Source organism: Notolabrus celidotus, chromosome 19 (assembly GCF_009762535.1).
Source record: "Notolabrus celidotus isolate fNotCel1 chromosome 19, fNotCel1.pri, whole genome shotgun sequence".
In the NCBI taxonomy this organism is placed as follows: domain Eukaryota; kingdom Metazoa; phylum Chordata; class Actinopteri; order Labriformes; family Labridae; genus Notolabrus; species Notolabrus celidotus.
In genome coordinates, this window is record NC_048290.1 from 261,760 (window position 1) to 279,517 (window position 17,758).

General features: G+C 46.8%; 2 protein-coding genes across 4 annotated transcripts in view; both read right to left on the bottom strand.

Annotated features, from left to right (window-relative positions):
• Positions 1–669, bottom strand: part of LOC117831453 (fibroblast growth factor receptor 1-A-like) — a 6,264-nt gene extending 5,595 nt beyond the window's left edge. Inside the window, exon 1 of the mRNA XM_034710160.1 lies at positions 548–669. Within this exon, the coding sequence (XP_034566051.1) occupies positions 548–669 (122 nt within the window). The remainder of the gene's footprint in view (positions 1–547) is intronic.
• LOC117831001 (fibroblast growth factor receptor 1-A-like) lies at positions 124–17,384 on the bottom strand. Of its 3 annotated transcripts, none has more exons than XM_034709402.1 (16): positions 17,215–17,364; positions 9,654–9,755; positions 9,383–9,549; positions 9,174–9,297; positions 7,178–7,368; positions 5,037–5,181; positions 4,541–4,731; positions 4,157–4,302; positions 3,910–4,031; positions 3,679–3,789; positions 3,393–3,583; positions 3,189–3,311; positions 3,042–3,112; positions 2,811–2,948; positions 2,601–2,706; positions 124–835 (listed from the first exon to the last, which is right to left on the bottom strand). In XM_034709402.1, the coding sequence occupies exons 1-16, from the start codon at positions 17,318–17,320 to the stop codon at positions 758–760; spliced, it is 2,112 nt and encodes a 703-aa protein (XP_034565293.1). In that variant the 5' UTR covers positions 17,321–17,364; the 3' UTR covers positions 124–757. The 3 variants fall into 3 exon arrangements, with proteins under 3 accessions (XP_034565293.1, XP_034565295.1, XP_034565296.1); XM_034709404.1 differs by having other exon boundaries at positions 725–835; positions 9,654–9,752; positions 17,215–17,384; XM_034709405.1 differs by lacking the exon at positions 17,215–17,364 and adding an exon at positions 9,862–10,109 and having other exon boundaries at positions 725–835; positions 9,654–9,752.
• Positions 17,385–17,758: the final 374 nt, after the last annotated feature.

Sequence of the window (17,758 nt, forward strand, 5' to 3'; positions counted from 1 at the left end):
GCTTCCCCCTGGCTAACTTAAGCAGTATGAACCTGAAACAGAAACTGATGTTCTTCTGATTAATGGGTCTTAAGTTTACAGTTAACATCCCGCTGTATTAGGACACAAACACCTGAGCCGGGGAAACTTTATAAAAAGATTTAATACTGTTAAATTCAGTTTTTTTTACACATTCATCTGGAAACATTTCTGTACATGTTAGGCTGAAATCAGCTGGAGGAGGATAAGTGCAAAACTTGTTCTGTAACACTGGACGTCAGTCTGAAACATCGGATCTGTAAACAAAGCTGACTGAGACGTAAGGAAGGTGCAAAATATTATTATTATTAAAGACCACTTCTATAAAACCATGATGTATGACGTTATTACAGGAGCCAGGATGTGTTTTAATCAGTTATTTCTTTAGTATAAATTCAGCCTTTTTTAAAATCTTCCATAAAACACAAATATTATTTACAGTATGTACAAAACAACATCTTTATAAACACTGTACACAAACAAACGCAGCTCTCACAGTCTGTCAGCGGGGGGAACTCAGTCCATGAACCCCGCCGTGAAGAAGCAGCGAGCGTCGCAGAGAGTGAGCTGCTTCCTGAGGCCTCCGTGAGGATCCAGCTCAGTCCAGCTGTTCTTCACATCAGGCTGACGGACGACAGAGAAGCAGATCATCCCAGCGCCAAAATCTCATCTGGGACCGCCGCCCAGATACAGGATCCAAAGTGATCCGGGAAGAGAGAGAAGAAAAGTCCCAGGAGGTCTATGTGGAGGAATGATCCGAGGAAGAGGACTCCACCTGAGAGTACTGGACCAGGGGGACGGACAGGTCCACGTACTCCTGCAGGGACACAGAGAGCAAAGTCAGCTGATCGCGCTCTAAGTTTCCTTCATTTGCTCGTGCAACTTTTAAATCAAGCAGAGAAGCTTCTGTGTCCTTTCAAAATAAAAGCACCATAAATAACATCTTCTTTAAGGTCATCTCAGCTCTAAAGCTTGAACACAAATCAAACTACAACCACCCTTAGAATGTCGAACATATCATTAAGTCTCTGGAAAAGAGTTTGCAGAGTTACAGAACTTCCTCTGAGTCACCAGACTAAATCTACCCGGCCCACATTTCTTCTGATTCCTTCAAATCAGACACTTTATTAAAACAAAGTCTCCTCATTTTCCCAACCATCCACCTGGGTGCCCGACTGACTCTCTCCTCACCTCCGACCCCAACCCGAAAACGCTCCATCTCTTTACTACACAGCGCCATCGACTCCCTTAACTCCAACCCGACAACCAAACTGAAGCAGACATGGGAGCAGGAACTTGGCATGTCTATACCTGATGACCAATGGGAGCAAAGCCTTGCTCTTGTTCACACAGCCTCTCTGTGTGCCAGACACGGTCTTTTGCAGTGTAAGGTTATATTCAGAGCACACTACACGAATGCCCGGACGCTGACGACACTTGTAACAGATGCAAGAATTCACCTGCTAATCACTCCCATATGTTCTGGTCCTGCCCGCAACTACAAGGTTTTTGGAGTCAGATTTTTGACACACTGGGAACAGTATTTGATACAGTCCTTCTCCCTGACCCACTCACTGTCCTATTTGGAGTCCAACCTTCTGGAGTGCCCAACCTCTCAGCGGCCAAACGGCACACCTTAGTCTTTAGGACTCTGCTAGCTAGACGCCTCATCCTGTTCAGGTGGAAGCACACGCTCCCTCCTTCCCATAACAGCTGGCTCAGGGAGATCCTGAGTCATATTCAACTTGAGAAGATCTGATTCTCACTTGGGGGATCAAGGAATTCTTTTGACAAGACCTGGAAGTCCTTCACCGAATACTTAGAACAGCTGTTCACCCAGATGAAGCTCTCCTTCCCCTTCTCTCCCCCTCTTCCTTCTATCTATCTCTAATGCCTTAAAGTTTATTTAATTCATTTATTTATTTTACCTAATTTGGTCTGTCTGTTTTTTTTTGTTTGCTTTATGTAAGTAATGTGAGGTTTGGGTGGGAGGGGCTTGGGGTCATGGTCATGAAAAGACCAGTAAAATTGTTGTAGTGTGTTATATTGAAGTACTGCCATTGGTGCATACACTCTTTGTCACTTCTGTGTAATGTTTATGCAGCCTTGAAAAAAGTAGCATCTGTCAAGCACTGTCAATGTTTACATGCACTGTAATTACAAAATCTATAAAAAGAATTGTGAAAGAACTTCCTCTGAGTCCTGCTTTCAGCTGGGTTCCAAAGCTTTGTAATGGTTTTATATTTACATACCTGGGTGGTACGTGGTTTTTCAGTAATTAAACATCAAAAGAATAAAGTATTCTGAAGCTCTAACAGCCAAGAGAGCTATTATGAAACCCTGAGACGCAAAGTTTGAGGCCTAAACTCACAATGACACGAATAACTGGAGGTCGCTGATCTGAGGATAAATCAGAGGTAAAGGTTTTTACATGTTGAGGAACGCTGGCTTCAGTTTGTTATGATTTATATTCATGTTCTCCTCCTCTCAGCCTCTCAGCCTCTCTGCCTCTCTGTCGACTCTGAACGTGTTTGAATTGTTGGAAACAGTCGGAGTGGAGAAGTCTTAAAGGGACACTTCACCTGGTTGGCCATGAGAGAAAGCGTCCGGTCTAAATCTTCCACCAGCTGCAGGAAAGTCGGCCTGCGAGACGGGACGGCGTTCCAGCAGTCCCTCATCATCAGGTACCTGAAGAACACAAGGTCAGAGGTCACAGAGGTCACAGAGGTCACAGAGGTCAGACAGGAGGAAGACGTGTTCAGGAGGAGGAGCAGCAGATCGGTTGTACTCACAGCTCCTGTGTGCACGCTGATGGCTTCTCCATTCGATGTCCCTCCTTCAGCAGCTTGAAGAGCTCCTCCACGGGGACCCCGGGGTACGGAGACCCCCCGAGGGTGAAGATCTCCCACAGCAGGACTCCGAAAGACCACCTGCAGCAAACACACATCACAGAATGACTCCTTACAGCTGTTACAGCAGGACAGTGGAAACTTCTGGGTTCAGGTCTTGGAGGTTGGACCTACACGTCGCTCTGGTGTGTGTAGACCCGGTCAAACAACGCTTCAGGAGCCATCCACTTCACCGGGAGACGACCCTGCAGAGAACACAAGACGTCAGAAACAGCCCTAAACTCTCTCTGTGCTGGTTCTCAGACAGTTCTCGTGGCTCACATTGGTGGTCTTCTTGTAGTAGTCGATGTGGTGGACGTCTCTCGCGAGGCCGAAGTCTGCAATCTTCATCACGTTGTCTTCGGTCACCAGGACGTTACGGGCGGCCAGGTCTCTGTGGATACACTGCAGGAGGAGACAGACCAGTTACAGACCAGGTTCAGGATCTCTGTTTGTAATGTGACCTTAAAGTGTCCACAGACGAACCTTTTTGGAGGCGAGGTACGCCATCCCTCGGGCCACCTGGTACGCAGCAGAAACCAGCTCTCTGATCTCCAGACCGTCCAGAGACGCCTGCCTGGACCCGCTCCAGTACTCCAACCCCGCAGGTCTCCGAGCTCGCAGGTACTCCCTGAGGTTCCCCTGAGAGGCGTACTCCACCACCACGTAGAGAGGACCTGCAGGGACACAAGAGAGGGGGATGTGAGTGAGTGTGTTTCATTAAGGTACCTCCTCCTCCCCCCTTCAGGATGGACTCTCAGGACCCTCTCACCGTCCTGCGTGCACGCTCCCAGCAGGTTGATGATGTTCTTGTGTTTGCCGATCATCTTCATCATCTCCATCTCAGAGATCAGGTCGGACAGATCCTTCTCTGTGGCGTCGGCTGCAAACAGGAAGTCAAGTTTACTCTCTTAATACAGGATACGATACAGATAAAGGAACCACGCTACTGCCCGTGTGATCCAGGAGCTGGATGCTGATTGGTTCAGAGAGTTTGACTCACCTTTCAGCATCTTCACGGCGACCTTCGTCAGACGTGTCGGCTTGTTTTTATCGATCCCGACGGCCTCAGCCAGAACCACCTGACCGAAGCATCCCTCACCCAGAGGCTTCCCCAGCGTCAGCCTGAGGACACACACACACACACACACACACACACACACACATACACACAGAAGACATGTCAGTGGAGGAAGCTTCAGAGAGGCAGGGTAATAGAATCAGGTTGTGGAGCAGGTCGGTGGTCGTACCGGTCTCGGGACAGCTCCCACGCCGGGTCATGAGGGAGCTCGTACTCGGACATCCCGGTCAGGATGGTGGTGGCCGCGCTGGAGAGGCGAGACTGACGCATCAAACACATCCCGGACTGCAGGGAGAACGAGGACTCCACGGACACCTGAGGAAGAGGAGGAGGAGGAGAGAAACCACGAGTGAGGAATGAGATCCTGGAAACAAAGACGGGCCGAGACTCTGGAGTTAAGACACTTAAGAGATCAGAAGTAGGAAGAAGTACCAAAATAACAGATCTTGGCACCCTTCTGTTGGGTACTGGTCTGACCTTAAAGGGTCTCTCTTCAAGCCTGATCTCTTAAGGAGCTGAGAGAGTGTAATGTCCTGGGTGGTGCGTGTGTTACCTGTCTCCTCAGAGGGATGCTCTTGGCCAGCTTCTGCACGGCTAACTGGCTGTTGAAGTCGCTCTTCTTGGGGGCGCAGCAGAGCCTGCAGATGACTCCTATCGCCGCGAGGATGACGATGACGAAGAACCCGAGGCAGTAGATGAAGATCTCCAGGTAGGTCTGAGAGGGCAGTGGGGCGGGGGGCTCGTCTGAGGATGACAAAGTCAGGTCATCACACTGCAAAAACTCAACATCTGAACAAGTGAAAGTGTCTCATTTTTAGTCTAAATGTCTTCTCCCTCTTGATTTAAGATACATTTTCTTAACAAGGAACATTTGAGTGAGATAGAGGGACTTGTTTTAAGACATCTTAAATATCTTGTTCAGTCAAACTATCTTGAAATGATCTTGTTTTGAGTTGTAATTTAGATGAAACAATGTTTATTCAACATTTCAGACATTTTTCAAGCTGAGATCTTATTTATAGAAGACGGATAATCTTGATTTCACGAACCGTTGATGACGGTGAGCCACGCCGAGTGATGAGACACGCCGATGGAGTTCCCCGCCAGGCAGGTGTACTCTCCTGAGTCCTTCAGAGACACGTTCCTCAGAGTAAACACCTCCATCTCTTTATCCGTGGTGTTCAAACCCACAGTCTGAAAACAAAGAGACACCAGGTTACCGTCTGTGTTTAGGGCTGGAGAAGAATCATAACAGGCTGTAAAATTACAAACTGAGTCTAAAAGAACCTGAAACCATCAAACTGATGGAGGCAGAGAGAAACAGAGAGCAGACTGCTTTAGGCTCAGACTGACACACTGGGATCCTGTCTTTCCCTCTCTCTCCTCTCTCTGCCTGTCTCTCACTTTAACTCTTCCTGTCCCATTAAAGTTACTAACCATAGACCGACCTGGAGTCCCTGAGCTCCCTTGTCTCGTAGGTTCCTCTGGATCTCTGCTGGAGATTCCTTTTTTGGGGTCTGTTATTCATCCTTTCTTTCTTTCTTTCTTTCTTTCTTTCTTTCTTTCTTTCTTTCTTTCTTTCTTTCTTTCTTTCCTTCTATCCGTCCTTTCTTTCCTTCCTTCCTAGCTACCATCCTACCTAGCCACCTTCCTTCTTTCTTTCTTTCCTTCTTTCTTTCTTTTTTCCTTCCTTCCTTCTTCCCTTCTTTATTTCTTCCTTCCTTCTTTTATTCCTTCTTTCTTTCCTTCCTTCTCCCTCTTCTTTCTTTCCTTCCTTCCTTCCTTCTTTCAGTCTCTCTTTTATTCATTTTTCCTTTCATTACTGTCTTCTTTCTCTCTTTGTTCTTTCCATCTTTCTTCATCCTTTATGTCTCCTTTCCTTCTATCCTTTCCTTCCCCATTTCTTCTCCTCTTTTTCTTTCTTCTGGTCTCCCTCTCTTCTCTCTTGTCTTAGACCTTTCTGGAGTCCCTGAGCTCCCTTGTCTCGTAGGTTCCTCTGGATCTCTGCTGTAGATTCCTTTTTTGGGGTCTGTTATTCATCCTTTCTTTCTTTCTCTTTAATCACTCTTTCTTTCAATCCATTGCCCTTTCATTCTTTTCTTCCTTCCTTCCTTTCTTTCTCTTTATTCCTTTTCTTTCTTTCTTTCTTTCTTTGTTCTTTCCATGTTTCTTCTTCCTTTATGTCTCCTTTTCTTATCCCATCCTTTCCTTCTATCCTTTCCTTCGCCATTCCTTCTCCTCTTTTTCTTTCTTCTGGTCTCCCTCTCTTCTCTCTTTTCTTAGACCTTTCTGGAGTCCCTGAGCTCCCTTGTCTCGTAGGTTCCTCTGGATCTCTGCTGCTGTGGACGTGGTCCAGACTCCAGCTGCTACAACTACTACTATCCGTCTCCCCACTATCATCTCTCTCTCTCTCTCTTCATCTCCCTCTATCCCTCTCTCCAACACGGTCTCAGCAGATGTGTGTCTAACATGAGTCTGGTCCTGCTGGAGGTTTCTGCCTGTTAAAGGAAGTTTGTCCTTGCCACTGTAACTTGCTAAATGCTGCAAAGTGCTCTGCTCATGGTGGATTAAGATGAGATCAGACTGAGTCCTGTCTGGAAGATGGGACTGGATCTGATCCGGTCTTGATGTTGGGTCTTTGTTAATGATAGAACAAAGAGTCCGGTCTAGACCTGCTCTGTTTGGATAAAGGATTCTGTGAGTCCCTGGTCTCGGTCTCTTCTACGTGACCGTGCACAGGAGCATCAAACCAACTCCGACCTTCATTGTGCTCGGTCTTTGTTAACGTGGTTACAGAAACATAATAATACGTGCAGGAGCTCCTGGCCTCCTGCCAGACTCAACAAACCAAAACCGCCCGAGAGTCTTTCATCACACAGTCCACATCAGAGCACAGATGTGGTTTGACTCTGCTCTGTCAGAGAATCAAACCAGGAACATGAAAACCCGGACTGAAGGGCTGAAACACTGGAGCCTGTCGTCAGTATTAAAGTTCAACACCACCGACTGAAGACAAGTCTCAGGTTTCTCTGACACCATGAAGATTATTCCCACACAGTCAAATAAAACCTGACACCAGAGAAACTCCTTCAGACGGCTGGATTCATCATTAATCTACAACAGCTGCTTTAAACATCTGCAGGTACAGACTGTTAGAGAGTGAGACCGTCTTTGACTCGTGGACACCGACCTTGAGGACGAGGACGTACGGGTGTCCGTCCGGTCCCTCCCTGCTGCCGTTGACGACGATGTGTTTGAGCCACTGGATGTGAGGCTGCGGGTCGCTGAACACCCGGCACACGAACGCGACGTCGGTGCCGACGACCGCCGTCTGGTTCGCCGGCAGACCGGCCTGCAGGATCGGTCTGTGAGGGGATCGCTCTGGAAGAGAAAGATCACTCCACGTCAGGTCTTTAATACTCAGAGAGAGAGAGAGAGCTTCAGGAGGAAGAGGAGGACAGGAGTGTGATGATTTGTGTTTAATGTAAAGGTTCCACTGCGAGTGAGGTGATATCAGGAGGACGTGAGGTGGAGGAGAGGGAGGAACAGAGGAGGAGAAAGGCAGACTGCAGCTCCTGCATGTCCACAGACTGAGGTTGAAATCTTTATAAAGGTCATCTCCATAAAAAGCATTGAATGGAACTGAGATTATACGTGTGCCAAACGTGGATTAGGCAGACCTCCATGTGGATCCCTCACGCAGCGACGGCAGGTTCCCGGACACGGGGAGCTTAGACTGGGATCTTCTCGCCTGCAGGGTTTTTGGTGAGATCTAAGCTGCTGTGTTTTCCTGGTATACCAGACACCATCCATCACATTTCCTTTTGGATGACTTCTTGTGTTTTGTTGCAGTTCGAGTCCCAGGATGGACGAAGTTTGGCAAGTGGACTGGTAGCTGGAGAGGTGCTGGTTCACTTGCCTGGGCAACAGCTCGGGGTGGTTGATGGCAGCATCCTCACTCTGACATCTCTCCTTGCATGTCCACTGCATGTTTGTGCATACAATTCTACGTGTATATACACCAAACTGTGCATGTAGCATGACCAAAAATAACACGAGTGGAAAAATGTAATAATAAAGTACCTTTCTTTCTACTTTCTTTATTTCTCATCCCAAATGAGCTTTATCTTTCTGCATGTTTGTCTCCAAACATCATTTTATTGTTCAGTTTTCAGGTGAAGGAACATTCTTTTAGCAGAGAGAGTTTACTGACAGGAAGAGTAATTTTACCCCGCTGCCTCACTGCGCTGTTTGTGTGCATTTTTTAAATATTATTGTCTGACTTTGGAGCTTTATTATGAAGTTTGTGACACAAAAACACAAACCAATCAAGGAGGGAGTCGACCAGAAGATCCTTTTACAGTCTGCAGTCTGGTGGCTTTGAGGAGAGCTTAAAACAGCAGCAGCTCTGAGAGAATCTTTTTTTTTATGTCGTCAGAAACACAAAATAAAGAGTGTTTTAGGGAGCGTCTGCAGGAGCGTCTGCAGGAGCGTCTGCAGGAGCAATCTGCAGGAGCATCTGCAGGAGCGATCTGCAGGAGCATCTGCAGGAGCGTCTGCAGGAGCGATCTGCAGTAGCGTCTGCAGGAGCGGTCTGCAGGAGTTTGTGCAGGAGCGATCTGCAGTAGCGTCTGCAGGAGCGGTCTGCAGGAGTTTGTGCAGGAGCGATCTGCAGGAGCAATCTGCAGGAGCGTCTGCAGGAGCGGTCTGCAGGAGCGTCTGCAGGAGCGTCTGCAGGAGCGGTCTGCAGGAGTTTGTGCAGGAGCAATCTGCAGGAGCGTCTGCAGGAGCGGTCTGCAGGAGCGTCTGCAGGAGCGTTCTGCAGGAGCGTTCTGCAGGAGCGTTCTGCAGGAGCGTTCTGCAGGAGCGTCTGCAGGAGCGTCTGCAGGAGCTCTGAGAGAATCTTTTCTTTTATGTCGTCAGAAACACAAAATAAAGAGTGTTTTAGGGAGCGTCTGCAGGAGCAGACTACAGGAGCGTCTGCAGGAGCAGACTACAGGAGCGTCTGCAGGAGCGGTCTGCAGGAGCTTCTGCAGGAGCAATCTGCAGGAGCGTCTGCAGTAGTGGTCTGCAGGAGCGTCTGCAGGAGCTTCTGCAGGAGCGATCTGCAGGAGCGGTCTGCAGGAGCGTCTGCAGGAGCGATCTACAGAGACTGCACTCTACATGTAACAGGTTGATTTACTGACCCACTACATCCAGCAGGTAGGTGTGTTTGAGACTCCCGTGTTCGTTCTCCACCACACAGGTGTAGTTCCCTTTATCGGACGGCACCACCGACTCCATGATGAGCATCCACATGTGGTCTCTGAGCTGAAACATGGAGGATAAAGAGAGAGAAGTTAGACACACACGTCTTCCTCTGAGTCGTTACCTGTTAAAGGAAGAGTCCGCTCACCTTGAACCCTCCGATCCTCTGGTCCTTTTTGAACTCTTTCCCGTTCTTGTACCAGCGCAGCGTGGGGACGGGGCTCCCGGTGGCCAGGCATCGGAACTTCACCGTCCTGCTGGCGGGAACGGCGTGGAGACTCTTCTGCATCTTCTCCGGCAGCACCCACTGAGGAGCTGAGAGAGACGCACAGAGCTCGTGTTTACTTCTGTGGTTCATGTTTGTTTGAAACAATAACAGAAAGAGAGAGAGAGAGAGAGAGAGATGCTGCGGGGCTCACGTTGGAACTTCTCGTTGCTGGTGGACTGCTCGTTGGACAGTTTGTTTTCCTCAGAGGATGACTCATCGTCTCCTTCGTCTTCAGAGGATTTAACGGCGTCTGCTAAGAAAGAAGGTGAAGTTTAAAAGCAGTGTGTGCAGACTTTGAGGCTCCTCTGATGTTCCCTCTAAACAGACAATGAAAAGCAGAGTGAGGATTAACCTCTGACCTCTGACCCCGATCAGTTGAACGGCGTCCCCGTGAACGAGGCTTTAAGCCTTCCTGTTGGACCTCGGTGCAGACAGGAGCTGTCGCCACGGCACAGCGCTACACCCCAACACTTCCGACACTTCACAGACCTCCTCCCTCTGCACGGCCATTAACAGCCACCACCACACACACACACACAGAAATACACACACACACACACTCTCCCTGCTCGTGGACTGTACCAGCATTAATGGGTTTCCTCTGTGACTCAGTGGAAACTTCTAACTAAAGTAGAATCTGATTAAAAGCAGCGTCAGTGTTAATGTTGGCGGCTATTTTAGATGGAGTCTTTAGAGGAACATGCCTGTTAGTTTGAGTCTCATGTTAATCTTTTCAGCCCTTTATAGTTTTAGTCGACAGAAACTAGAGCTGAACGATTTTGGAAAATAATCTAATTGCGATTATTTTCCTTAATATTGTGATTTAATATGCGATTATTGTTTCAAGGTCCTCTTCATGTATTTTTCAACAAACACAAGCAATAAATCAATCTGTATTATAATAAACAATATCAGATTTATAGACACAAACTGTTCTTTCTCATAGACTCATGATAAGATGAAGGCAAATGAAGAATTAATATGAAAGAGGGTTTATTTATCTCCTTGAATTACAGTTGTAAACTTACTGAATACTTTGACTTGCAGTCTTGTAAGCGTTCACCACGACTACTTAACAACATCCTGCCAAACAAGTGTTTGAAGTTTAAAGCATGTTTGGATGTGAATCAGCTGACTGCTCACAGAGGAGACGCTCAGATGGGCGCTGAGGGACAGGTCTCTGTTTTTCTCCTCTGCCGGACTGATTCTGACCCGGTTGCTCTCCTGGCTGACACCTGATCATGTAAACATGCTCCTTGTTCTCAATAAGAACGAATAGACAGAAAACTGGACTCTGTGAGTCTGAAACATGAATTCACTATCACCTCTCTCTCTTACTCTCCTCTATCTGTCTTTCCAGACCCAACTCAGTCCAGGCATGATGTGTGTCTAATATGAGTCTGGTCCTGCTGGAGGTTTCTGCCTGTTAAAGGAAGTTTTTCCTCTCCACTGTAACTAGATAAATACTGTGAGGCGTAATGCTCATGGTGGATTAAGGTGGGGTCAGACTGAGTCTTATGCTGTCTTGGTGTTGGGTCTCTGTTCATAATTTGACATAGAGTGGTCTAGACCTGCTCTGTTTGTAAAAGCGTCCTGAGATAACCTTTGTTGTGATTTGGCGCTGTACAAATAAAGATTGATTGATTGATTGATTGATTGATTGATGATCCTGTTCAGGTGTCCTGTTGCAGTAAATCCACATGTTGTAGTCTGGGTCTTCACTGATTATTTATGAGCCTGCTCCTCATGTTGATATTCAGCGTGTTGATTGATCGGTTCTTCTGCTGAGGCCATTTTTTAAAGACGTCAACAACAAAACAACAAATCCAAACTGAGCGTGGCTGAAGTTGTTTTCTTCCTCCCCCTCTCACACGTGTCTCCTTCATCAGAGATTTTGGGCCGTCTGCAAACCAGCTGAAAGGTTCATTACGGCCACCTACTGCATGATGTCACGTTAGGTTGTGTCTGTGTGCATGAAACTTTTTAATCTTTTTTAAAATCCCAGCCTTTGCGATTTGAAATCCCATGAGACTCAGTAAGAGTAGGTTACTCGTCTGATATTTACTTGTGAATGTGTTTAATTCTGCTGTAAAGTCAGACGTTTTAACATGGGGCTCTATGGGGACTGACTCACTTTTGGACACAGCCTCTAGTGGACACTTGAGGAACTGCAGTTTTTGTGACTTCTATCTCAGCTTAGAGAGAACATAAACTTTAAACTTTAACCCCCTGCTTGTTTTAACAACTAAGAGACTCTTCTTCGTGGTGCTTTGTTGTGAACGTGGGGATCTTTATAAAAGCTGAAAATAAGAGATTACAGTGCAGAAATGCAGTTTCTGTCAAACACATCAAACAGCTTCTATAAAGAGCGGAGTGTTTGGTTAGACAGGGCTGGGTTTTTATAAGGTCTGAGTCGGCTCGTGGCTCTCACAGGAACATTTTACTGAGTCTCTGTGAGCAAACAGAGAGGGCACGGGGAGGGGAGGCGGTTTGATTTCAAACACAGAGAGAGGAGGTGGAAATTAGAAGCAGGCGGCTGCAGAGAGAGAGAGAGAGAGAGAGAGAGAGAGAGAGAGAGAGAGAGAGAGAGAGAGAGAGAGAGAGACTGGATGTGATGTGTGAGGAAAACAAGAATTTACAGGCCCCCAAAAACAAAAGTGTGACATGGAGCGTCTCTCGGCTGGAGCACAGATGGTCTCAGAGGAAAGCAAACACAGATTATATGTACATGCATATGCACATAAACAGTCTTGTGTTTTAGTTTGAGAGTCTGCAGCAGACTCCAAGCATCTGTTCCTGAGTCTGGACAGGATACGCAGACCATAACCAGCACCCCGAGAGCCAAGCCTCACTTACACCAGGACGAATCACTCTAACCGGTTTCAGATGGCCAAAACTAAAAAAAACAGCCAAACTTTGAAAAAGTCACTTTCCTATTAAAGAAATTCTCTCACTGGAAAGTTTTATGAGACTTTTGTGCGACCGCAGCCGACATGAAAGAGCGTTCAGACAACAGAGAGGAGGAAAACAGCAGCAGCAGCATCTGTGTGCAGGAGCACAGGGACACACTGTGCAGAGACCGTCCAACAATGTGTTCCTGGTATTCAGGTCAGGACGGGAGATTTCACATGTCGCAGTGAACGGGCTGAGAGCAGCAGAGAGGACAGGGTGAGGCTCTTAAACTTATGTGGTCTTTAAGATCAACATATGATCTGTGGAACAAGTTAGATTGTCCCCAACATTACTGACTTTTAAACTTTTAAATCCTATCTTAAAACGATTCATCCACTACATCCATGCATCCATTTATATTCCTATGATCCGACTACATCCATCTGTGCTCGGCAAGCTGGCCTTCCTGACGACATATATGGATCTAACATCGTTTCAAAAGGTAATAAATGGATTGTATCGACACTAGGAAATATCACACTGGATTTAAGCTTCATATGGAGGTGGTTTTTTTTACACTTTTAATGATAAAGACGTTAAACGTTCCTCAATTCAGGCTGCCTGTTTGTGACACCATCGCCACGCGCCAGCAGACAACAACTGGGGCGGCAGTAGCTCAGTCCTTAGGGACTTGGGAACCGAAGGGTCGCCGGTTCGAGTCCCAGCATGGACGAAGTTTGGCAAGTGGACTGGTGGCTGGAGAGGTGCTGGTTCACTTGTCTGGGCGCTGCAGAGGTGCCCTTGAGCAAGGCACCGAACCCCCAACTGCTCGGGGTGCGCTGGTTGATGGCAGCATCCTCACTCTGACATCTCTTCCTTAAAGCTGCTGTGAGGAACTTTTGTTTTGCATCGATTCTGGCGCCCCCTTGTGGCCAAAGTAATACCTCTTATCTCTTGTCGTATACATGTTAATGTAGTGTTTTCAACAAAAGCCTCATCCTGTTGTCTTTTAACAGTTAACTTTATCAGGTAATGTGATTATTTTCTATGAGAACAGTCAAAGAAAGGCTGTTTCTGAAGCGAGATGTCCATCATCTGGTCTGACACCGACCCCCTCAGGGCGGTTTCAGGCATTAAAAATGACAACAGAGAAGGTGTCAGTGTTGCTGCTGATGGTCTTGTTTGGAATTGAAGGTCATAAAGAGGCATCAGGATCATTTTCAGTCTGTTTCTCAGCCAGTTCAAAACTCCTCACAGGGCCTTTAAGTGCATGATTCTTCTTCTTCTTCTTCTTCTTCTTCAAAACATATAAAATATGGACGTAGTCTCCGTGACGTCAGCCGTCTGTTCCTGAGCGCTGTTTTGAATCCAATCGACGGCGGCAGCCATATTGGAAAATGCTGAACTCAACCAGGCAGTGTGACGTAAAGAGGCGGAGTTTGAGCCTCCTAGCCAACAGCTATGTGTTCCCGTTCGGGAGTCAAGTCAGTCATGTCCTTATTTGGGCAAAAACTCCTAATCTTAAAGGTGACATATCATGCAAAATTGACTTTTTAATGGTTCTTTACCTGAAATCTGTGTCCCTGTCTACAAACCCCCCGAGAATGAAAAAAATCCATTCTGCCCCTGTTCTGATTTCTCCACCTTTCTGTAAATGTGTGTGAAACGAGCCGTTTCAGACTTCAGTGTTTTTGTTACGTAACAACAATATCCGGTCTGTCACGGAGTCAGAGCTCGGAGCTTGTTCAGCCCATAGACTGTATAAAATACAACTCAACCCCTCCTCCGTTTTTCATTCCCTGCACACATGTGTGCTAACAAGGAGCTTAGGAGGGAGGCATGCTAGTTGTAGGCTGTCTTAATAAACACAAAGGTCGCTTTGACTCCCCACGTCTGCAGATTTGAAGATCTAGTGGATGATTTTTATTTGTCATGGATAAGTGCTAGCGCTAATTAGCATAGCCACATAGCTATATGTTCATAGCTGTAGCTGTAGCTGTAGCTGTAGCTGTAGCTGTGTACCAAGACACACGTCGACATACTGACAAATAAAACAACAAGAAACACAGAATCTGTGACCAATGGTTCATAAAAGGTCCTGCTGCCTTTCTGGTAGAGGTCGGTTTGACTCCCCACGTCTGCAGATTTGAAGATCTAGTGGATGATTTTTATTTATCATGGATAAGTGCTAGCGCTAGTTAGCATAGCCACATAGCTACATGTTGGTAGCTGTGTACCAAGACACACGTCGACATGCTGACAAATAAAACAACAAGAAACACTAAATCTGTGACCAATGGTTCAGAAAGGTCCTGCTGCAGGCGCCTCTCCGTCAGGATCAGATTCTGGATCAGATTCAGAGGGTTGAAGTAACGCGATCTCTGAGCAGCCGTGTATATTCAGCCAACATGTAAACATTAGATCAACATGCTGGAGAGCCGAGGCACATCCACTTCCGGAGGGGGCGTGGTCAGAGGGAGAACAGAGTGTTCTGATGAGGACTGAAGAAGAGGACTTTTCAGGCAGACCAGAATCTGATTTCAAAGTGTTTTTTTGAGCATAAACTTTAAAGACATGTTTTGGGGACCTCTTAGACCAATATATGTTGATGAAAAAAGCGTGATATGTCCCCTTTAATATCCTCTGAACCGTCACGTTAGAAAATAATTCACCCCCCTACAGTGTGTGCTGATAGAGAGATTAGCTTCTTAGGGCCAAGCTGTTTCTTGAACCAGGCTGTAAACATGTTTATTAATGCTGTAAAGATCGTCTTCTTTAAATGGGTGTGTATATGGTTTCCTGTGTTTCTGCAGCCAGCCTCAAGAGGATGCTCGATGAATTGCCATTTATAACACTTGGGCGCGTGGGCTTCATAGTTTGAGACCGGAGATTACCGCTTGAGCATGGCGGGCGAGAAATGATCAAGCCAACATGGTGGTCCAGCGTGTGGAAACACTTTTGCAAAGACGGAGATGATCTGAATAAGTCGCTCGCTGTTTGTAGGATATGTAAAGGTCATAAAGTACGCCATGGGATTTCAAACAACGCCGGCCGTCCAGGCGCCTCTCGCAGCGTTCATCGAGGTGACATCAGCTCTGCAGAAGCCTCAGGCCTCGCCAGCATGTTCAGAGACGAGGACAAAACTCGGCTCAGGACAAAAACATCACAGGAACAGCAGGACTCCAGGACTGTCCAGGATCAAGGTCTTTATCTCACAGTCACACTGGATGAATTTCTTCCTTTAATCGTGTCGGCAACCACGAATCAAATCGTTGTTAAAAAGAATCCCTCTTGAACGGTCCTCTTTGGGGGGTGGGGGGGGTGCGCAGCTGGGGGGATGTTACTACGGCAGCCATTGGGGTGTCCCTCCATGCCCCCGCGGCCTGGTCCATCAGTCGCAGGGCGTGGGTGGGGGGCGTGGCGGGGGGGGGAGTGGTCAGGCCGTCTGGGGGGGGCAGGGGGGATTGGCCCTGCCACCTCCGCCCTCCCCCCGCGCCGATTGGCGGGCTCTGGTCCTGGTCCTGCCGGTCTGCCTGGCTGTCTGCTCCTGGTGCCGGGCCCCCTCGGCCCTGGTGGCTCCTTTGGCTCCGTCTTGGGGGGCTGTGGGGGCGGTGTTGTGGGGGTGTCCCTTGGGGGGGCTGCGGGATCTCGCCCCCCTTTCCTCCTACTGGGTGACCTGGGGGTCGCCCTGGGTGCTCCGGCGGTACCTGCTTGCTTCCGGTCTGGGTCCTTGGCTCATCCCCTGGCCTGGGTCTCCCGCGGCGGGTGGGGTCCTTCGGTCTGACTGCTCTCGCGGCCCGGGTGCCGGGCCGTACCGCTCGGCTGATCTGACCCAAGTGGTTTCATCTGCACCAGTGGTGGTCTTGTTACACAAATAGAACACAGCACGGCGGCAACCCTCTGAGACCCAAGCTTCAGTAATGATTGTGGACACTAAGGGTTGCTTAATCATTAGGATCACCGCACAGAGTTTTTTTTGGCATCATGGTGAGATGGTCCCTCTCCATCTAAGTGTGTTAGGTCTCTCTCTCCTTCTCTCTCCCTGTCCCTTTGTATATCCTTATGTAATCTTTCTTTCACTTTCTCTTATTTTTATTTTTTTTGGCCCACCTAGGTGTGCACGCCCTCTTTTACAGAACAGAAAGAAAAAATAAAAAAATAAAAATAAAAAAAATAAAAATAAAAAGAATCCCTAATATTTTTACTCCTTGGCTTTTAACTCAGGGTGAAAGATGTGTGTTCTCTGTCTCTGTCTGTTCTTTTATTGGATTTGGATTTGCTCTTACAGTGTTTTTATTTTATTCTAATTTTTAGTTTACTTTTTATGTTCTTTTGAACGATTTTTAGGTGTTTTATTATGACATCTTTTATTTTATTTTATTTTTTATTTTACTTTTTGGGGATTTTTTGACTATTTTTTAAAGTGTGAAATAATGATTATTTTATTTTATTTTATCTTATTTTACTTTTTGTCTTTTTTAAACTTTTTTTTAAAGCGATGATTCTTTTATTTAAATTTATTTTCATTTTACTTTTTGTGTTTCTTTTTAACTTTTTTAAAACTGTTTAATTATGATTCTTTCTATTTTATTTTATTTAAATTTATTTTCATTTTACTTTTTGTGTTTCTTTTTAACTATTTTTAAAGTTTAAGTGTTTTATTATGACATCTTTTATTGTATTTTCTGACAGCGTTTTGCACTTTGCTAAACTTGGTTGTTTTGTTAAATGTGCTGTATAAGTTAAGTAGATTGGATTGGATCTGAAAACTCCTTTATCAGTCATTCTGCTCTACTCGAGACACCCGTGGAGTTACGTACCTGTGTCTGTGTCCTCTGTGGCCGGTCTGGATCGAGTCCCAGGAACCTTGAGCAGCAGAACCAGCAGGAAGCAGGACAGCAGCAGCACACAGCGAGGAAGAGACATCGTGTCCTGTTACATCCGATCAGACTCTGGAACAGACTGCAGGAAGAGCAGAGGACACCATACAGTCAGGATTATTAACAGATCAGGAGTTTGAAGAAGCGGAGGGAGGAGGGGGGTTGGTGAGTTTGTAGAATTAAATTAAAGTCTGCAGGAGTTAAAACAACAGCAGACCGGCTGTTCACACCTGTGCAGCTGTTCCTCAGAGGAGGGGGTGAAGAAGAAGAAGACGTGCTGATGCAGACACATTACCTCCTCCGACACCCTCAGCCCACCTGTGTCCACTACATGTGTGTCAGGTGTCAGCAGTAAATCACACGGCAGACATGCTGCCTTACACAAACACAGAGGAGCCACCATTTGCTGCATGAGTCCCCGAGAAGGTGGGAAGCTCCTCTGCTCCAAGACACCAGACTCACAGCACAAACAACAAGCTCTCCT